This window comes from Triturus cristatus, chromosome 7 (assembly GCF_964204655.1).
Source record: "Triturus cristatus chromosome 7, aTriCri1.1, whole genome shotgun sequence".
In the NCBI taxonomy this organism is placed as follows: Eukaryota; Metazoa; Chordata; class Amphibia; order Caudata; family Salamandridae; genus Triturus; species Triturus cristatus.
In genome coordinates, this window is record NC_140590.1 from 272,868,749 (window position 1) to 272,889,758 (window position 21,010).

The following is a 21,010-nucleotide window of genomic DNA, read 5'->3' on the forward strand; positions in this document are numbered from 1 at the left end:
CCGGAATTGCACAGTGAATCACTAACCCCCCCCCCCCCCCCCCCCTTTTCACTCTCTAGACCGGAACTGACACGGTGATTGAACACCACATAAAAGAGAGTCTTCAGGAAACACGTCTTGTATCTGTACGAGCATTGAAAAAGGCAACCGCCGAAACGAGTCTGCTCTTAGAATAAAATTCATGAATCCTGAAACCCCATGAGTGCTCATCTTTCTTTTGGAAGTCGAAGCGTACATACACACACACACACACACACACACACGCATGTACACACGTACGTACACACACACACACAAACACACACACAGCTACTTACCCAGTATGCATCTGTTCTTGGCATGTAGAGCTGTAGATTCATATGCATTAGAATAGATCCCCATCTGGTGTTGGGTTTGGATGTTTGCACTTTGTTTTTCCTAAGAAGTCTTCCTAGTCACGAGGTAGGCGATTCCTCCTTACAATGATAGTGCGCATGGGCATCAACGCCATCCCCAGATTGTTTTTGCCATAAAGGGTGATGGAGTTACTAAGAATAGAAAAGGATGTCCATGTGTGTTGTATCTAAGTAAGATAATACTGCAGCAGATAAAGGTACCCAGGGAGGTGGGTGGGTGCATATGAATCTACAGCTTTACATGCCAAGTACAGATGCATACTGGGTAAGTAGCATTTTCCGTTCGAGGCATATTTATTTATTTATTTATTTCGCGATTTTTATTGCGCAAACAAATACCCGAAGGTGTCTCGGCGCATGTGACAAACGAGAGACCAAGCCGCAGGATTACTGATTGAACAGCCATGTCTTTAAGAGCCTACGAAAGCTTATCAAATTGGGGGCAGTTTTTATGGTGAGTGGCAAAAGGTTCCAGAGTTTAGGTGTGGCAACCAGGAAGCGCCTGTCTCCCCAGGTTGCCGTTCTGGTGCGAGGTAACGGAAGCAGGCAGGAGTTGGCGGATCTCAGCTGTCTCTTGGGGCTATACAACTGGAATGCTTCAATCAGAAACTTTGGACCGACGCCATGCACTGCCTTATAGGCAATGCAGAGGGCCTTGAATTTAATGCGGCCCTCTACTCTTAGCCAATGCAGGTGACGAATGGCTGGAGTAGTTGGCTGGCGGCGGGGGATGTCAAGAAGAATTCTTGCAGCAGCATTTTGTATGGACTGCAACTTAGATAGAACGAGTTTCTGAGTATTAAGGAAGAGGGCGTTCCCATAATCGATTTTAGAAAACACTAGGGTAGAGACCAGGGTCTTCCCAGCTGAGGTGGGAAGGTAAGGCAGTATTTTCCTAATTTTTTTTAAAATAAAGAACGCAGATGACACAACCTTGTTGACATGAAGGTTGAGTGACAGCTTGCTGTCAAAAATGACTCCCAGGTTTCTGGCCTTATCAACTGGGACAGGAGGAGGGCCCAGCTGGTCAGGCCACCAGGCAGAAGACCAAACCGGGGAGAGATTACCAAAGGTCATGACCTCAGTTTTGTCCGAGTTAAGCCTCAGACAGTTGGAGGACATCCAGGTACTGACAGCAAGCATGGCGCTTTGGAAACTAGCTGCCACCGCTGGGCCGTCCTTGTGTATTGCCAGAACCAGTTGGGTGTCATCTGCGTAGGATGTAAGTCGCAGCCCATGGGCCTTTATTACCCTCGCTAAGTCTGCTACATAGATATTAAATAGCGTTGGACTTAGCGAGGAGCCCTGTGGGACTCCACAGGGGAGTGCAGAGACAGGAGAATAGAAGTTACCCAACTTCACTGTCTGGGTACGGTAGGCAAGAAAAGATGAAATGAGATTTCTAGCCATACCGTTTATCCCCAGGGCTGTGACACGGTCGACCAGAATATCATGGTCGACCGTGTCAAAGGCTGCGGACAAATCCAGCAGAATCAGGACAGCCGCACCTCCCTGGTCCATAATGGCTCTAATCTCATCTGAAGCTTTTATTAAAGCGGTCTCAGTTCCATGACCTTTCCTAAAGCCAAACTGTGTTTCGTCGAAAAGTTGGTGAGTATCAATGAACTCTGAGAGTTGTTTATTCATCAGAGATTCGCATATTTTGGCAGGAAAGGGGAGACACGCTATTGGTCTATAGCTGGCCAGAGCTGTGGGGTCCAGGGAGGGTTTCTTCAGGAGAGGTTTGATCACGGCCTTCTTCCAAAGATATGGATAGTGACCAGTTTGAAATGCGGTGTCACAGATTTTCATAAGTGGATAAGAGATCACCTCGCTAAGGTTAGCCATCACTGAAGGAGGGCAGGGGTCTAAGGGGGAGCCAGACTTGGTAGTAAAGATAAGTCTGCTGATTTGATCTTGCGTAATGGGAGCAAAGGAAGAGAAGGGATCATGATCGGTGGCGGGTTCTACACCACTGCAGACTCTGGATCTTGTCTCTGCGTTCCCTGCAAAGGATGAGTATATATCTGCTACCTTAGTGGTGAAAAAGCTGGACAGAGCATTACAGAGAGACTGAGAGGGTTCGACCCCAGGTCCCGTAGAGGGGGTGGACAGAGTGGTGACCACTGAAAACAGCTCTCTAGCAGAGTTGCTGGCATTCTCGATTTGAGCCGAGAAAAATGCACTTTTTCGGGCAATGATAGCCTTTTTGTATATTGTCAGGGCGTCTTTGTAGGAATGCTTGGCTATGGGGCAGTAACATTTCCTCCAGCGCCTTTTTAAGTTCCTGCAATGTTTTCGGTGGAGCCTAAGCTCTTCGGTATACCAAACCGCCGAAGGGGATAATCTGTTAGGTCGCGTAAACTTCTCCGGCGCCACCTGATCAGCAGCATTCCGAATCCAGTCTTGGAAGTCGGAGGCTGAGAAGACAGGATTGGCTATCCCCATAGGAAAGGATAGTGTCAGGATATCTGCCATCTGATGGATATCCACATTTTTCCAAGCACGGGTCCCTAACCTAGTTCGTGGCCTGGAATGGGGAGGGTTAGCGTGCCGTGTATGGATCCCAAAGATAATGGCCCTGTGATCTGACCAGGTGAGAGGAAGAATATCCTGTACAAAGATGTCTGAGTTATTGGTAAACAGACCATCTAGTATGTGCCCCGCCTGGTGTGTAGTTCCCTTCACCAATTGTTGAAGTCCTAAGGTTAGGAGATCATCAGTGAGTTGAGTGGTTTCGTGGTTGCCCTGTTCTTCCAGAGGGAAGTTAAAATCTCCTAAGATCATGTATTCCGGCGAACTTATGATAAGATCAATATAATCAGAGAGTGTGGCAAGGAAAGAATTTCGGGGCCCAGGAGGTCGGTATAGCAAAATTCCCTTGAGGGCTTGTATGTGATTAATATTAATAGCAAAGGTGGCTGCTTCACAGTTAATGGACTGTATGGGATCGAGTGTAGGCGATAGAGATTCTTGTAAATGATAGCAAGTCCGCCACATCTTCCTATATGTCTATCATGCCTAGCGACACTATAGCCCTCAGGGGTTGCCAGACAAAAGTCCGGTCCTGAACCAGCATCTCCCCAGGTTTCAGTGGCAAAAAGGAAGTCAAGATCATGGGCGAGAATAAACTCGCTGATCTGTAAGCTGTGACAGGGAAGGGAGCGCGTATTAATGAGCGCTGCTCGATAACCATGGGGCTGAGTGATATGCAATTCATGAAAAGGTATATTGCTAGGGGGGTCTAAGGCTGAGGAGCCAGGAAGACGAGGTTGCGGAAGTTGGTATTGACACCCAGGGCAAGGGGTGGGGGTAACGCCCACTGCAGTGGATGGAGGCCGAGTAATGCAATGTCGGTCGGAATGGCCAGGGTTCAACTGTCTTAGTTGCAGGGAGGAATTGCATAGTGGAGGGCCAGAAGTTATGGCCCTGGGCCGAGTCCGGGCGCAGACGGGCTTGCCTGTGGCGCACCCGCTGCGCGCGCGCGCTTGCATGACTCTGTGTTTTATAGTCTCCCCGTCTGAGAGCGTAAATGCACGTTGCAAGATGGCGCTCAAAGTTTAGGATCTAGACCGATCCAAGATGGCGCTCAAAGTTTAGGATCTAGACCGATCCAAGATGGCGCTCGTGACTAGGAAGAGAGAGAAAGATCCTGCTCAAGCGGCAGGTGAGTGAATTCTGATTTTAAATGGGGGTATGCGGTTCAGAGTGCAGATAAAAACACAGTAAACACACTAAAAGACACAATAAACACAGTAAAAGACCGAAATCCGGTCAGTGAACTAGCAGCAACGAAGAAAATATTAGTATCAGCAAATGTCCCTGAGTAGGCAGCAGCAAGTACCCATGGAACAGGTAGTGGCCCCGTTACAACTGACTCCTGCGGCTGAGGCTAAGCGTAATGTCACAAACAGCTGCGCGCTTGCATGACTGTGTTTTATAGTCTCCCCGTCTGAGAGCGTAAATGCATGTTGCAAGATGGCGCTCAAAGTTTAGGATCTAGACCGATCCAAGATGGTGCTCAAAGTTTAGGATCTAGACCGATCCAAGATGGCGCTCGTGACTAGGAAGAGAGAGAGAGAGAAAGATCCTGCTCAAGCGGCAGGTGAGTGAATTCTGATTTTAAATGGGGGTATGCGGTTCAGAGTGCAGATAAAAACACAGTAAACACAGTAAAAGACACAATAAACACAGTAAAAGACCGAAATCCGGTCAGTGAACTAGCAGCAACGAAGAAAATATTAGTATCAGCAAATGTCCCTAAGTAGGCAGCAGCAAGTACCCATGGAACAGGTAGTGGCCCCGTTACAACTGACTCCTGCGGCTGAGGCTAAGCGTAATGTCACAAACAGCTGCGCGCTTGCATGACTCTGTGTTTTATAGTCTCCCCGTCTGAGAGCGTAAATGCACGTTGCAAGATGGCGCTCAAAGTTTAGGATCTAGACCGATCCAAGATGGCGCTCAAAGTTTAGGATCTAGACCGATCCAAGATGGCGCTCGTGACTAGGAAGAGAGAGAGAGAAAGATCCTGCTCAAGCGGCAGGTGAGTGAATTCTGATTTTAAATGAGGGTATGCGGTTCAGAGTGCAGATAAAAACACAGTAAACACAGTAAGAGACACAATAAACACAGTAAAAGACCGAAATCCGGTCAGTGAACTAGCAGCAACGAAGAAAATATTAGTATCAGCAAATGTCCCTGAGTAGGCAGCAGCAAGTACCCATGGAACAGGTAGTGGCCCCGTTACAACTGACTCCTGCGGCTGAGGCTAAGCGTAATGTCACAAAACACTGTACTATACTGTACTGCACTGTACTGAGCTGTAGATCATATGCGTAAGCATAGACTATACAGCAGTTATCGTCCCAGCGTTGGCTGACCTGTATCTGGTGCAGTAGTTTGAAAAAATGTTCTTAAGACAGCCTGGTCCACACTAGCTTGTTGTTTTGCATGCACATCTACACAGTAGTGGTTTGTGAATGTACGAGGTGTAGACCAAGTTACAGCTTTGCAGATGTCATCTAAGGGTATATTCCCTAAGAATGCCATAGAAGCCCATAGCTTGCGTGTGGAATGCGCTCTAGGGGGAATAGTTAAAGTGCGTCTAGCTTTGATGTAGCATAGTTGGATGCATTCAACTATCCATCGTACAATACCAGTTTTTGAAATGGGATTGCCCTTATACAATGGTGAAAAAGCAACAAAGAGTTGTTTGGTTTTCCACAACGATTTTCTTCGTTCAATGTAATAAAGTATTGCTCTTTTGACATCTAGTGTGTGAAGAGCACGTTCTGCCACTGAGTCTGGTTGAGGGAAAGACACTGGTAGTTCAACAGACTGATTGAGGTGAAAGGCAGAAACAACTTTAGGTAAACATTTTGGATTAGTCCTAAGAACCACTGTGTTGTGATGAATTTGCAAAAATGGTTCTTGTATGGTTAGTGCCTGGAGCTCACCAACTCTTCTAAGAGATGTGATGGCTATAAGGAAGGCTACCTTCCAAGTGAGGGACTGTAGTTCACATTTGTGCATAGGTTCAAAAGATGGACCCATGAGTCTCGTAAGGACAATATTAAGGTTCCAAACTGGAGAGGGTGGAACTCTAGGGGGAAAGATTCTTTTGAGTCCTTCCATGAATGCTTTGATAGTGGGCACTCTAAACAAAGACAAGTGTTGTCTGTTTTGTAGATAAGCAACTATTGCAGCGAGATGCAATCGTATAGATGTGTATGCCAAGTTACAGCGTTGTAGGTGTAAGAGATAGCAAATTATGTTTTGAATAGAAGCATCTAGTGGATTGATTTGATTGATTGTACATTAAACTACAAATCGTTTCCACTTAGCTGCGCAGCATGCTCTTGTGGTAGGAGGTCTAGCCTCTTTAATGACATTCATACAGTCTGGCGGGAGATTAAGGTAGCCTAACTCTAAGATTTCAGGTGCCAGATCGCAAGATTGAGTTGATTGGGATCTGGATGTCTTATCTTTCCATGGTTCTAAGTGAGAAGCTTGGGTGAGAGGTGTAGTTTTTGATGAGGAACTACAGATAGCTCTAACAGGGTTGTGAACCATGGTTGTCCAGCCCATGTGGGAGCAACCAGGATATTTTGAGTGAACGCTTTTAGAGTTTCCGAAGCACTAATGGAATGAGCGGGAGAGGCGGAAAAGCGTAAGCAAATGTTCTGGACCAGTTCATCCATAGCGCATTGCATTTGGACAATGGGTGTGGATACCTGGACGCGAAGTTTGGGCATTTTGAGTTCTGGTGTGTGGCGAACCGATCAATTTCTGGGTAGTCCTACATTTGAAAGAATGGAAGGAGAACCTGAGGATGTAACTCCCATTCATGGATCTGTTGTCGCTGATGACTGAGCAGATCTGCAATGTGATGGTCTATTCCTAAAAGGTGTTCCGCAAGGAGATATATCTTTTGAGGAATGGCCTATTTCCATAAGCTTTGGGCTAGACGCGAGAGCTGTAGGGAGTGTGTACCTCCTTGCTTTTGTATATAGTACATTGCAGTCATGTTGTCTGTATGGACTAGGACAGCTTTTTTGTTCTTTTTTTGCAGAGTTTTATATAGCGCGAACTTCAATCCGGTATCAGCGCGCTTTACATAGCACACATAGCTTTGTGTAGTAGATGTACTTGAAAGGATTTGAATGCCAGAAAAATTGCCAGAAGTTCCAGGTGGTTTATGTGGAACTGTTTTTGTTGTGGAGTCCACAGGCCCTGAATGGTATGATTTTGTAGATGTGCTCCCCAGCCGGTGAGCGATGCGTCTGCTGTTAGCACTATCTGTGGAACCGGGTCGAGGAATGGCCGCCCTTTGGAAAGGTTTTGTGTGTTCCACTACTGCAGACAGTGATGGGTGCAGCTGTCTACCAACACCAGATCTGTCAACTGGCCTTGAGCCTGGTTCCACTGACCTGCCAAGCATTCCTGTAGAGGACGCATTTGGAGTCTTGCATAAGGGACTATTAGAATGCAAGAGGCCATCATTCCAATTAATTGCATGAACACTTAAGCTGGTAATGAGTGTTGAGGTTGAAATTGTGATATTAGAGCTTGTATGTTGCGTATCCTGACTGGGTTGGGGTATGCTAGAGCTTTGCAAGTGTCTATTGTAGCTCCTAGATATACTTGTGTGTTGGATGGTTGGAGGTGGGATTTGGTGAGGTTTACTGGGAATCCCAATTGGTGAAGCAACTGAATTGTTTTGTGGGTGTGTTGAACACAGCTTTGTTGTGATTTGGCTTTTATGGGGCAATCGTCCAGATAGGAAAACACGTGAATGCGTTGTCTTCTTAAGTAAGACACTTGGTGAAAACTCTGGGTGCTGTGGTGACCCCACACGGGAGGAATTTGAACTGGTAGTGTTGACTGTCCACCACGAACCTGAGATATTTCCTGTGAGCGGGATGAATAGGAATGTGGAAGTAGACGTCCTTTAGATCCAAAGTGGAAAGAAAGTCGCCTTGCTGAATCAATGGGAGCACCTGTTGGAGGGTGACAGTGTGGAAATTATTGGATTGAATGTAGAGATTTAGCTGTCTGAGGTACGGTATTGGTCTGAGAGAGCAGTCCTTTTTTGGGATTAGAAAATAGAGTGAGTAAACCTCTGTGCCCTCATGAGCTAGGGGTACTGGTTCTATTGCATGCTTTTTCAACAGTCAGAGAACTTCCTGTTTTTGGAGGGTGAGATGTTCCGAGGACATCGCACAATGTTTAAGAGGAATGTTTGTTAGAGTGGAGGTAAGTTCCAGGCAATAACCATATTGGATAATTTGTGTTACCCACTTGTCTGTTGTGATGGAATTCCAGAAAGGTAGGAACTGTGAGAGACGTCCCCTGACAGGAGTGGAATGATCGGGGGTAGTGGGGGGAAGTCACTGTTTGGTGGTAGGGGAAGTGCGGGTGGAGTTACCTCTGCCTCTTCCTCTATTGTTATTCCCTCTGTATCCTCCCCGAAAATATCCTCAGGATGAGGGGGATTGATTGGGGCTTATATAAGACTTATATAAGAAGAGGAGGTGTTCTCTGATGCAGTTGTTTTTGAGCCTCCCCTTAAAAGGAGCAACTAAAGGAGCCTTTTATTAAAGGATAGTTGTAATGCCCCCATGGATTTAGCAGTCTCGGTGTCTTTTTTCATTTTTTCCAATGAAGAATCGATTGTGGGGCTAAAAAGATGTTCCTGATCAAATGTCTGATAAAGTAGTACTGATTGTACTTCTTGTTTGAATCCTGAGATTCGAAGCCAAGCGCATTGGCGTAGCAAAACGCTGGTGTTAATGGCACGCGAGGCTGAATCAGCTGCATCAAGGGCACATTCGATGGAAGTGTTTGTACTGAGTTTACCCTCTTGAATGAGGTCATGAGCCTTGTATTGGTCTGGAAAGTGTTGCATTAGTTTTTCTAGCTCGTCATAGTGACCTCTATCATAACGCGCCAGGAGAGCTTGTGCATTGGCAATACGCCAATCATTGGCAGCTTGAGATGCGATTCTCTTGCCTGATGCATCTATAAGTTTTGACTCCTTGTCAGGAGGAGGGGCCTCACCTGTTTGAGAATTTGCCCTTTTGCCTGCATTTGAAATGACAAGAGAATCTAAAGGTATCCGACCCCTGATGTAAATTGGGTCTGTAGGAGAGGCTTTATATAGAACGTGTTACTTACGTGTAACTGCGGTTATCCAGTATTGGTATCTTTCATAGATTCACATGCCTGAATCATTCCCCGCCGTCAGGATGGGAGTCCCTGGTATATAAATAAAGTAATGTCTCAGTAGACATATAGAGCAATAGGCCAAAGGCCTCACCTTAGTAACATATCCACGTCCTTTTGTAAAAAGGACCAAACTTTGGAGAATAGCCAATCAGCTATCACCACCCTCTAGAACCTTCCTGGAGGGAGCTCTATTCCCTCAGACTTTCGTAAGCACCGTGCTAAGTAGTTGTATCACTGAGAGATCTAAGAGAGTCCTTCCAGGGGAGGTGGGTGGGTTGCATGTGAATCTTTGAAAGATACCAATACTGGATAACCGCAGTTACAGGTAAGTAACGCGTTCCTTATCCAGTATTAGGGTATCTTTCATAGATTCACATGCCTGAATCAGAATAGTAAGCAATGAGAAGCACATTTCGAAAGGTACAATATATATATATAAATTCACAGAAAATATTGCAATGTGAAAATAGAAAGTACCAAAAGGCCATGACATAGCAGAGGCATAAAACACAATAGAGAAATGTGCGTATAAAGAAAAGGATGGTGGGATGAAAGGAAGGGCTCACCTCTAATGAAATAGATGACGGAGCACCGTTTGACCCACTGCAGCGTCTTTCATGAGTTCAGTATCCAGGCCGTAATGCTTGGTAAATGTATGCGGCGTCTTCCATGTAACCGCTCTGCAAATGTCTATAATGGGCACTCCTGCAAAAAGTGCCATAGAAGTAGACATTGCCCTCGTGGAATGGACTCGAACTGTGGAGAGCAGGGGTTGCCCTGCTTGCTGGTGACAAAAAGTAATGGCTGTCGGAGATCCAGCGTGAGATACTTTGTTTAGTGAGTGGAAGACCTTTAATAGGCCGACTGTACGCCACAAAGAGTTGGTTAGATTTGCGAAATGTTTCGTTCTGTCGATGTAGAATTTTAGGCAGCGTTTGAGATCTAAGGAATGCAGGGTTTTTTCTGCCACTGTTTGAGGATTTGGAAAGAAGGAGCGCAACACAATAGGCTCATTGAGATGGAAACCTGAGGGAACTTTAGAGATAAACTTCGAGTTTGTACGAAGTATGACCCTGTCGTGTTTGAATTGGAGGAACGGGTCTTGGATTGAGAAAGCATGGAGTTCCCCCACTCGCCTTGCCGAGGTAAGGGCTAGAAGGAGCGCTGTTTTCCAGGAGAGATACTTGAGATCCGCTCTGTGTATTGGCTCAAAAGGGTGTTTCATAAGTTGAGCCAGAACCGTGTTGAGTTGCTAAGCAGGAGGGAAAGTTTTTACCGGAAGGAATGTTCTAAACAGGCCTTTAAGGAATTGTTTAATGAGCCAATGTGACCACAGAGAAGGACCTGCGGAGGATCTCCTGAAACGTGATATTGCTGCCAAGAGGACTTTAATGGAGGCATGGGCGAAACCAGATTTTGCCAGATGAAGAAGGTAAGGCAGTATTTGCTCCGGAGAGGATGAAAGAGGGTGTATTTTGTTTGACTCACACCAGATACAAAATCTCTTCCATTTTAAGGAGTATGTTTTGTTGGTACTATCTGCTCGGGCCCGAGCTAGAACTTCTCTACAGTCCGAAGGGATGTCTAGACCCTGGAACTCTCTGAACTCAGGAGCCAGGCTGATAATTTGAGAGATGCCGGATCCGGATGCTGGACTTGATGGTGGTTGATAGTGAGGAGAGAGGGAAACGGTTTCAACCTGATCGGCGGTTCCAGGGAGAGAAGGTGAAGCTCTGTAAACCAATGTTGGCGTGGCCAAGCTGGAGCTATCAAGATGAGCTTGCAAGGTTCCGCTTTCAATTTCCGGAGCACCCTGGGAATCAGGGGAATTGGTGGAAAAGCGTATGCAAAGACGTTGCACCATGCGATCGAAAATGCATTCCCTAGAGACCCTTTCTGGGGATGCCAGCTTGCAAAGTGTTGGCATTTGGCGTTCTGCTGAGTGGCGAAGAGGTCCAGAAGAGGGGTGCCCCATCCAGAGAATATGCGGTTGAGGGTCCGCTGATTCAACTCCCACTCGTGACATGCTGCCTGCTGCCGGCTCAAAGAGTCGGCCAGCACGTTGTGGGTCCCTGGAACATACTCTGCTCAAAGAGAGATGTTGTGAAGGAGCAACCAGTTCCAGATTTTTTGCGACTCGTGAGAGAGTGTCAGAGAACGAGTCCCACCCTGCTTGTTCAAATAGTGCATTGTCATGGTATTGTCGGTTCGTACAATCACTAGAGAGTTCCTGATTCGTGGTAGGAATTCCAAAAGAGCAAGATATACTGCTCGGAGCACCCGAAGATTTATGTGGAGTTTCCTTTCGGAAAGGGACCATTTGTCGCTTATCTGTAGTTCTTGGAGGAAAGCTCCCCAGCCCTACAAAGATGCATCCGTGGTGATGATATGTGGAGAAGCAGGAAGCAAGAAAGGCAAGCCTTGAGAAAGGTTCTGAGGGCAAATCCACCACCTTAGAGCCGTTTTCATCAGAGGGGTCACCTGGATGACGTCGAAGGACCCCGTACATTGGACCCATTGAGCTGAAAGCGCTTCTTGAAGAGGTTGCATGTGAAGGCAACAGTGTGGAACTAGCAGGATGCAGGAGGACATCATCCCGAGCAAGGATTTGAAGAGGCACACAGAAAGAGTCTTCTTGGAACGTATGCGAAGCGCCAAGAAATGAAGTTTGTCTTTGCGCTCCTGAGACGGAAACGCCTTCCTTTGTATCGTGTCGAGGGTAGCACCCAGGAAACTTATGCGCTGGGAAGGTTGAAGGACGGACTTGTCCTGATTGATAGTCAGCCCCAAACAGTCGAAAAGCCTCAGACAGGCGCTGGAAGACCTGGACGTGCCTTCTAGAGAGGGTGCTTTGACGAGCCAGTCGTTCAGATACAGAAAGACTTGATGGTGGTGTTGTCGTAGATATGCAGCTACCGGAGAAAGACATTTGGTAAAAATGCGTGGCGCTGATTTGAGTCCGAACGGCAGGACACGAAATTGGTAATGCCTGCCCGCCACTGTGAATCTCAGACATTTTTTGTGGTTGCGGTGGATCGGGATATGAAAATAGGCGTCCTGAAGGTCTAAAGACACCATGTAGTCGTCCGCATTGAGAAGCAGTAGCACTTCCTGAATGGTTACCATACGAAACAACAGTTTTTTCAGGAACTTGTTTAGATTTCTCAAATCCAATATCGGTCTCCATTTTTTCTCCTTTTTGCGTATGAGGAAAAAACGGGAATAAAATCCCTTTCCCTTTTGACGTGGGGGAACCCCCTCTATAGCTCCCTTCTGGAGCATAAGTGCCACCTCCAGGAGTAGAACACGGAAATTTTTGTTAAGCATAGGTCGGGGAGGGGTTTAGGGAGGAATTAGTCGGGGAGGGGTTTAGGGAGGAATTTGGATGAATTCTAGAGAATGTCCGAATTGAACCAATTGCAGGACCCAACGGTCCGTAGTTATTTGTTTCCAATTTGTTAGAAAGTGGGAAATTCTTCCTCCAACTTCGGAGGGCAGAGAGGAGTTGGAGACCGGCGGTAGTGGGAAGTCATTGTCGCCGAGCAGCGTCTTTCTGTTGCCCTCCTTTGCCATGAAAGGAAGATTTAGTGTAGGTGGTGTGCTATTGACGTTGCTGGTACTGTGACCGATATTGCTGAGTGGCAGAAAAGGAAGCTCGGTGTTGGAAATCCCCTCTAGTAGATGGCTGGCCTCTCCCTCTTGAGCCTCAAAAAGAGGGGTTCCGGAATTGTAGGGTACCCAAAGCCCTAGCCGTGTCGGTATCCTTCTTAATACCTTGCAAAGATTCATCTATGTGTGTTCCAAAAAGAAGCTGACCATCGTATGGCTTGTCCAAGACTTTGGTTTGTCTTCCGGTCTGAAGGAAGTCGCCTTCAACCAACCCTGGCGCCGTAGTACAGCTGCGCCTGCGAGTTGGCGAAATCCGGTAGAGGCAATATCCATTGCACAGTCTATAATTTCGGAGGCAGATCTCTCACCCTCCAGTAAGATCTTCTTCGCCTCTTCCTTTGACTCTTCCGGCAAGGTTGCAAGGTATGGAGCAATGTCTGCCCACATCTGTTGATTAGAACGTCCTAACGGTGCCAAGGAATTGGATGCACGCACTGTCAAAGCAGACATGGACGAGAAGCGCTTGCCAATATTGTCCAGCCGCCTACCCTCTTTGTCTGGCGGAGCAGTCAGCAAAGCGGAAGGATTTTTTGATTTCTGCTGAGCAGCTTGAGTAATGACTGACTCCGGTTTTGGATGGCCTGTCAGGCAAGCCTGAGCAGTATCTGGAGCTTTATATTTCTTATCCAGACGAGGCAATACTGGAGGCACCGAGGAAGGGTTCTGCATGACCTTGACACCCTGTTCCCATATGTAGTCTATAATAGGGATAGACCTAACTGACTTCTTAAAAGGCTCTTTAAAATCGTAGAGGAAGCAATCCTGTTGGTGCGAGGGCATAGGTATTTGAAAGCGCTGCGCCGCGCTCTCCACGATATTGTGAAAGCCTCCAATGTCCTCCGGAGGCGAGTCAGCTGTGGTATGAACGGGAGAAGCTGGACAGGGAAGTATGTAATCATCCCACTCGTCCCGATTGGGAATCTTGAAGTTCCCCTTCTTCATGGTCTTCTTCCTCATCATCTGTAGACCGATGAGGTGGTGATGTGACAGGCTCAGACTGTAAGTTCAATGGAGGAGGTCGTGGCCGTGGTGTTGGAGGCACAACCGGAAGCTGAGATGGTGCAGACATTGGAAACCGCTGCTTATAGTCCGAAATGAGGAACTGTAGGTCAGAGACCAGGGAAGCAGGCAGACAAACCATGGGAGGTGGAGGCGGATGGTATTCCTCAGGAGAAACCTCCTGATCTTCCTGTCCTTGATCTTCGTAATTGGAGCTATCTTGGTATTTAATGTGCAGTTGCGAGGGACTTGTCGCTGTGCGGAACATACTGCCATAGTCAGTCTTCCTCCTCTATAGGATGTGCTGGAGGCAAGAGCTGGACCCTACTGGGGGAGGTCAGGGCCGTGTTAGTGCACGTTTGGTGATTTTGAGGTGCACATATGTACTTTGTATATCAGAATCTGTAGCCGTCGATGGCACAGTCGTCGATGGTGAAGTGTGGACGGGCATCATAGTATATTGAGATGCCGTCGTCAGGGCCGTCGTCGAGGGAGTCGTCGACGATGAAGGCTCCGTTGATGGTGTCGTCGATGATGAAGGCTTCGTTGACGGAGCCGTCGACAAATATGTTGATGTCGACGGGACTATATAGATATATAGCTGACACGAAGAATCGTGGTCCAACGTCTTGATTATGACATCTTCCTGTACCTGGGAACACCAAAATAGGTTATTAACATGACTGCAGGTGGTGCAGAATGTGGCGGCCAGGTGACTCTTAAATATACCCAGTCAGGAATCAGTAAAAACGTCTGAAACAGCTTTGTTGGCTGCCCATCAAATCCAGGATTAAATTCAAATCCCTCTGCGTGGCACATAAAGCAATGAATGGCAGGGGTACAATCATTCTCAGGGAACTCATCTCTCCATATGTACCAAAGAGGCCCTTCAGGTTGTCTTATAAATGCTGCATAAAGATGCGGCGGATCAAGAGGAGTAGGTAGATCCTTTTCATTCCTGGTCCCGAAGCTATGGAATTCCAAGACCAGGGAAATGAGGCTGTTGAAAGATTAGCTCGGCTTCCGGAAAAAAGTTACAGCTAGGCTGTTTCCATGATGATTACTCTCAGGCTCTGTCGGCAGCTCCTCTCATCTCAGCATTGGGAAGCCTTTGGGCAGCTATGTGCTTTATAAATCCAATAAACAAACAATGTATATATCATCCAACATGTCTGGATACTGATTTCCATCCCTGTAACTGTCTGACCAGCAAGAACTGTAGTTTCGGTGCTCCGGTGAGAACCTGATCCCGCAGCTGCCATCTCTAAGCAGACAAAAACAACATGGCCACATACTGATTTATCTGCTACTTATCTACGATTACCAGTATTGCTCATCAACAATTACCAGTACTGTACTGTGAATGTTCATGAACTGTTCAACTTAACAGACAAGCAGAAGATACTTTTTCATAGACTAGGAGATATTGACATGCACACTAACTGAAATCCAGCACCCCCTTAGCAACCTCAAATGGTTTTACTGGCTGGCCACAAGGTCTATTCCCTACAGAGAACCTCTGCTAGGATAAACCACAACCAACAGACAACTATCTGTATACTGAGACACACAACAGCCCCAAGAGGTCATGTAAATGGGAATCACTGTGCTACACACAAAGTGAGAAACATGCATAAGATAACAACAGTCTAAGGGGCTCTGAAGCAGCTCGCTCAGAAGCATGCAGTTCCTTACGAAACGCCCAGAAGCATAACAGATTGACACAAGCAGGTGTTTATTCACATTCTTCATCTAAGGGTCTCATTCTAAGAGCTATTCACAAGGGGTTAGTTTCTCCCACGGTGCAAGTGCCTCCCAAGACCCTCTAGCACACTTTCTGCTTGGAGTATCCATTCAAAAAGAAGCTCAGAGGTGTGGTTATCCCACTGTAGTCTCATCACAACATAGAATAAGGTTGGGGTGTAGATTTCCCAACTCTGGGGCTCCCAGTCACACATGTTTTAGGGTGGTGCTGCCTGTGAGGGCCTCCACATCATAGGAGATGTTGAGGATGGCAGGTGTTTATGGTGTGCAAATGCCTTCCAGAAAAGTTCTCCCCTTCAATGCAGGGGTTTCCGCATTAGAAGGGGTTGCACATGTCCCATCATATGATACCCTCATTACAGGAATTGATGAGAATGGGCAGAGGTCTGTATATTTCATGAGGTACTGTAAGTAAGCCACATTGGAGCTTTAAAAAAATAGTGCCTCCTTACCTCTTTCTGATATAGTTCAGACTCTCGTTTTGAGCAGTATGCACAAACTGCACCTGTAAATTAATTAAAAAAAACATAAATGAGACAAGAGCAACAATGCACAAATGTATCGCTATCCCACTGTAACGCATCAGCCCAAAGTTGTCTCCACTCTGCTACCCCTGATAGTACTAATTCTTTCATTGCTACTTGTGAGAAAGTCTCGCCATCCCATTTGTAAAAGATAGAAGAAATTGTCACCTCCAGCTTCACCTGAGGAAACCCCTCCCTTTAGCCACCTCAGAGTACCTCTCTCCCCCCTCATCAGTGCCACAAGTGTCACCTCCGACATTACCTAAAAAAACCTGTTCCTCCTGTTGCCACATTGAGAAATTCCCTACTCCCAACATTCGTCACTTGGGAGAATTTCCACTTACTGCAAGAACCTATTCACCCTCATGCTATCTATGGGAATCTCTTCTCTCCCTTCATTATCATTTGCTAGAGCCGCTCTCCTTCAAACAGCACTGGTAAGAACCACTTACCCCACCACCAGCAACACCTGTCAGCACCACTCAACTCTCTTTCCGCGCCATCATTGAAAATGCCTCTTCCCACCTTAAGAGTCACCTCACAGGTTATTTTGCCAGTACTACGTCTGTGAAGAAATAAGTCACTTACTTACCTATAACTAAAATTCTTCTGTATTGGTAACCTGCATAGATTCACATGCTTGACTCTATGAAGGATACGATAGAGAAACTAGACAGGAACCAGACAACAGACACCCTCAGTGTGCTCACAATGGAGGAAAGTAGAGGTCACATCAATGGACAGAAAGAGGGGAATTATAATTATGCACTTTATTGTTGCTGTACTGTCAGTGGCCATAGTTTTTAAAGAAATGGGAGAGTGTACATGTATGAATGGGGTAGGCTGAATGATTGTGATTGATAGGTACATGGGTGTTGATGTGAGTATTTTGTAACGTTGATGTATTAATGGAAAAAGGCAAAAAAAAAGGAAATTGAATAGAATTTGTATCAAAATGAATTTAACAGAAACTACATACAAATTATAGCTCTCTATGATAATTAGCATGTGCTTTTATTAATTGAACATATGGTTGGTAAATGACTATCAATGTTATGTATATTGCTTGATATGAATGAGATTCAATGAAAACATAATTATATGAATTAACGGATGCATTAGTTATCTGGTTCCTCTCTTGGGATACTATGAGCTACAGTATGTAAAGAAATACAGGACTGGCGGTTACTTTTATATAAGAAAATTGCCTTCCCTTCAGTGCAACCCGTGAGCATCGTGCACTTCAAACCTCACTTGTGTGAACCTCCTACTTCAGTGTAATCAATGAGAACCTCTATGTCCTGAACCAGATGTGCAAACTCAATATGCTCAGAGCCAGAGCTATCTTTGAGAAACTATCTTCTCCCCTTCAGTGTCTCCTGTGAGAAGTTATCCATCATCAGCACCACTTGATAAGCTTTCCTCTCATCTCCTGAAATACCTCTAACCTCCCTTTTGGTTTCACCTGAGAAAACGTTTATACTCCTTTCAATTGCCCCCGTGAGAGCCTTTACCCTACATTTAGCACCACAAATGAAAACTACTTTCATCACCCATGAGACCCATTCCCTTTAGCGGTGAAAGATTTCAACTGACCAATGAAAGCAGTTCTCCCTTCACATTATGGCGCTTGTGCATATTACCCTCATGGAAAAGTACAAACAGGCTGACCAGGTAACACAGAATTCCTTGCGAGGCTTAGTTGGACGTACCATGAGAAACAGCAAAGATGGTTTGCTGTAGAATGCGCAACAAACAGAACTACAGTAAACTCTAGACTGTGCTGACAAAATTAACATGGCCACCTCTAGGTACCATCCCCTACAACCCCAACTACACAAGAGCTTTTTTTAAAAAGGAGTTCTGTATCCCCAAACAGGCCTGTTTTATTTGCACCAGATTGGGCGGGCTGTGCTCAGTACTCTAGAAAAACTTCCATTACAGACTGTTCCAGACCCAAAAGTAGACTTTCTCCAAGTCCTTGATGCTATCTAGCACACAGAGCTAATTTCTGAGCAAATGCGTATCCATGTCGTGTGAAAGAGTACACCAGTTTTTAGCACAAAAACATTGCTTATGAGGACTCCCATCATGCCTCTGTGACATGCCCAAAGGAGACTGCTGAACTTGTAGCATTCACTGCAACTAATGGAAATCATACTTGTTTCTTGTTGCAGTTTATCTCAGAGGCTACTGTACAGGATGGAGTAGCTAGGTGCAGCGTTAAACAAAAACAACAAGCACTGGCAAAACCAACACGTTTGATGTTGGCAGTTAGCCTTCTGGGAATTCTTGTTTTCTCATGGTTTTTGCAAACTTTATTGTTTGGGACTATGCAAGGCCCTCATCAATCTTTAATAAAAACAAAAAAATGTGCTCCAAGCAAAAAGTTTTTGGGTCTAAACAAACACCCACATTACCATAATACTCCTTGGCACTGAAGATGAACTACTATGTGTGTGAATGAATACCTTGTGAAACGGCGGCATGCTGTAACTTATAGTGTAGCCAATAGTTCAAGTGGACTAATTGATTGCCCCTTAATGCATGCTGGAGTAGGTGGAAGAAGAATGTGAATGACATCAATCACATACTAATGGATAAAGTCAGGCTGAAAACCCTATAAGTAAAAATGTTGTACCCATAATTTTAGTAAAATCAAAAAGTCTTGGATAACAGGCCCAAAAAGCCAATCAGTCTGACAATGGCTCCAAGCCTTTCGAAGGCAAGAGCGAAAAAAATAATGCAAACAAAGGAAAGAGATAGTAGGAAAGCGAAAGAAGAAAAGCAGGTAAGAAAGAAGGTAAGCAAGAGAAGGAAATCGAAAGAAATCAAGTACAAAGGAAATCAAGTAAAAAAAAAGTTTAAAAAAAAGGCTAACAATACAGAACAGTTTCAAATGGACACAATCTTGTATGCTGTGAAATAGCAGCAGTCAGAAAAGCAAAACACTCCAAAGGGAATTTACAACAGCAATGGTAGGAGAAGGGATCTGATAAAGGTGGGAAGTGCCACGTGTTCACATTAGAAGAGTCCTGCTATGAAATCAGGGTCTAAACACCAAGAAAATACTAAAGTAATTATAAAGAAAACACCGGGTCTGAGAGGAACTCGCTTGTTTGGGGATGTGCTCCTTCAGAAAGAGCAAAATGCAGTCACCCGAAGACAAGTTAACTAGTGGCTTAGGTAGGCTAACCCACTGCCCCATGCTGTAGTGGGCAGAAGTAAGAAGTGAATGACAATAGACAAATGGATGAAGCCTGGTGGATGAAAAAGCCTCTGTAAGTATATTATAGATATTTTAGTAAAATCAAAAGGTCCTAGCAAATGCCTGACCTACAAATTGCCTATACATGATTTAACCTCAACGCAGAGAGGAGACTGTTCTGAATCGAGCATTCTCAATGCTTGTCCTCGTACATATCTTCACCAAATCTCAGAATCATGAAATAGGGAGCAAAACATCAGCATATATGGATAGTCACCTTGAAAAACAGCCCTAAGATTATTTTAAAGTTGTGCAGTAGTACAAAAACCCATCAAAATGTAATTCACCCCTATTAAGGTGGCTGCATATTGTTAACCATGTTGATTCTGCCATGACATCTGATAGAGAAACAGTCAAAAGCTCACACAAGCTCATGCAAGGAACCAGCACTTCAGAGGCTAAGTCAAAACATCAACAGGGCACGAAACTGCACTGGAAAACATGCAATGCAGGGGATTTTCCAGCCTACTTTGACTTGTACGGGAGGATCATTACAGTGACTCCATGTATGTGAATTTATAACCAACAGAGAAATGTTACCCAAGATAGGTCATTAGCAGCAGAAAAGGTCACTTTTGTGGAGCCCTTAGAGACAGTTAGAAGCCAGACTTTGGGGACCCTGGGTGAGTCACATTATTATTGCACTATGGCAGTGTGTTCTAAACCGATTAAACCAAATATGTGACAGCCTCAACCTAATTTCCAGGATAAAAAGGTTTATGCCTTTTCAAATGACAAGGGCGCCTGATGAAGGGTGGATCAGCAAATGGAGGCATAAGACTAACAAAATTATCAAATGCATCTGAAAAGGAATAATGTCTGCCACAAATGTGAGGCATGGGCGGTCTTCCGAGGGAGTCCAAGAGTTAATGATCGGAAGCACTTGGCTGTTTTCAAAAACACTGCTGGAGTTTCTCTGCTTACAAAACTTCTCCAGACGCCTTCTTCCTGTCCTCCCCACTGCGGAGGCGAACTGACCAAAAGCAGGAAAGAGTCTGCCGTGGAAAGCAGAACTTGCACTGTCTCCTGACTAGAAATGGCCTAATATTGGCAATGAAACTGAAACTTGCTTCAGTCGCCGAGGAGGCGGAGCAATGTGTGTTAACAATGTAGAAATCTGACCAACAGCTGACCCTGCAAAAGATGAGGGGGAACTCACCCGAAGCCACAGGGAAATGTACTCAACTGCTGACTCCATCAGCGTACTGCGACAAAGGACAGTTGGGCGACACAGCAGCCGGACGCTTCCAGTAAAAAGCCAACATATAATCAACAGGAAGAAAAACAATTAACATCGAGCAGTCTCTCTAGTGTGGAGGCTCATTAAAGGCCTTAGGGAGAGACAACCCTGATTACCTGCTGGCCCTACAACTATGATCCCTCAGCATCTTTAGGGTGACAAAAACTTGGACAACAGCTAATTCAATGAGTTGAGGTTGGCCTAACTATGTATCCCACAAAGGAATTGTAACAGGTAGCCTTGTGGAGACCCATGTCTGATCCCACCAAGTGAGGTTGTCTGAGATCATGGCCGTTGAGGGACAAAACCCTGATGAACTGCTGGCCCCATCATGCCAGCCCGACCTGAAACCTTATGGAGACCCAAGCCAGAGAAGGATGACTTGCTGTTAACCCCACCAAAAATCCTGTGACAGGAGAGGAAT

General features: G+C 45.6%; 1 protein-coding gene across 2 annotated transcripts in view; it reads right to left on the minus strand.

Annotated features, from left to right (window-relative positions):
• The window catches only part of POLD1 (DNA polymerase delta 1, catalytic subunit), a 509,877-nt gene that overhangs the window by 60,486 nt on the left and 428,381 nt on the right, over positions 1-21,010 (minus strand). For both annotated transcript variants that reach the window (XM_085616214.1, XM_085616215.1), the window contains exon 25: positions 16,007-16,059. In XM_085616214.1, coding sequence (XP_085472340.1) covers positions 16,007-16,059 — 53 coding nt within the window. The remainder of the gene's footprint in view (positions 1-16,006; positions 16,060-21,010) is intronic.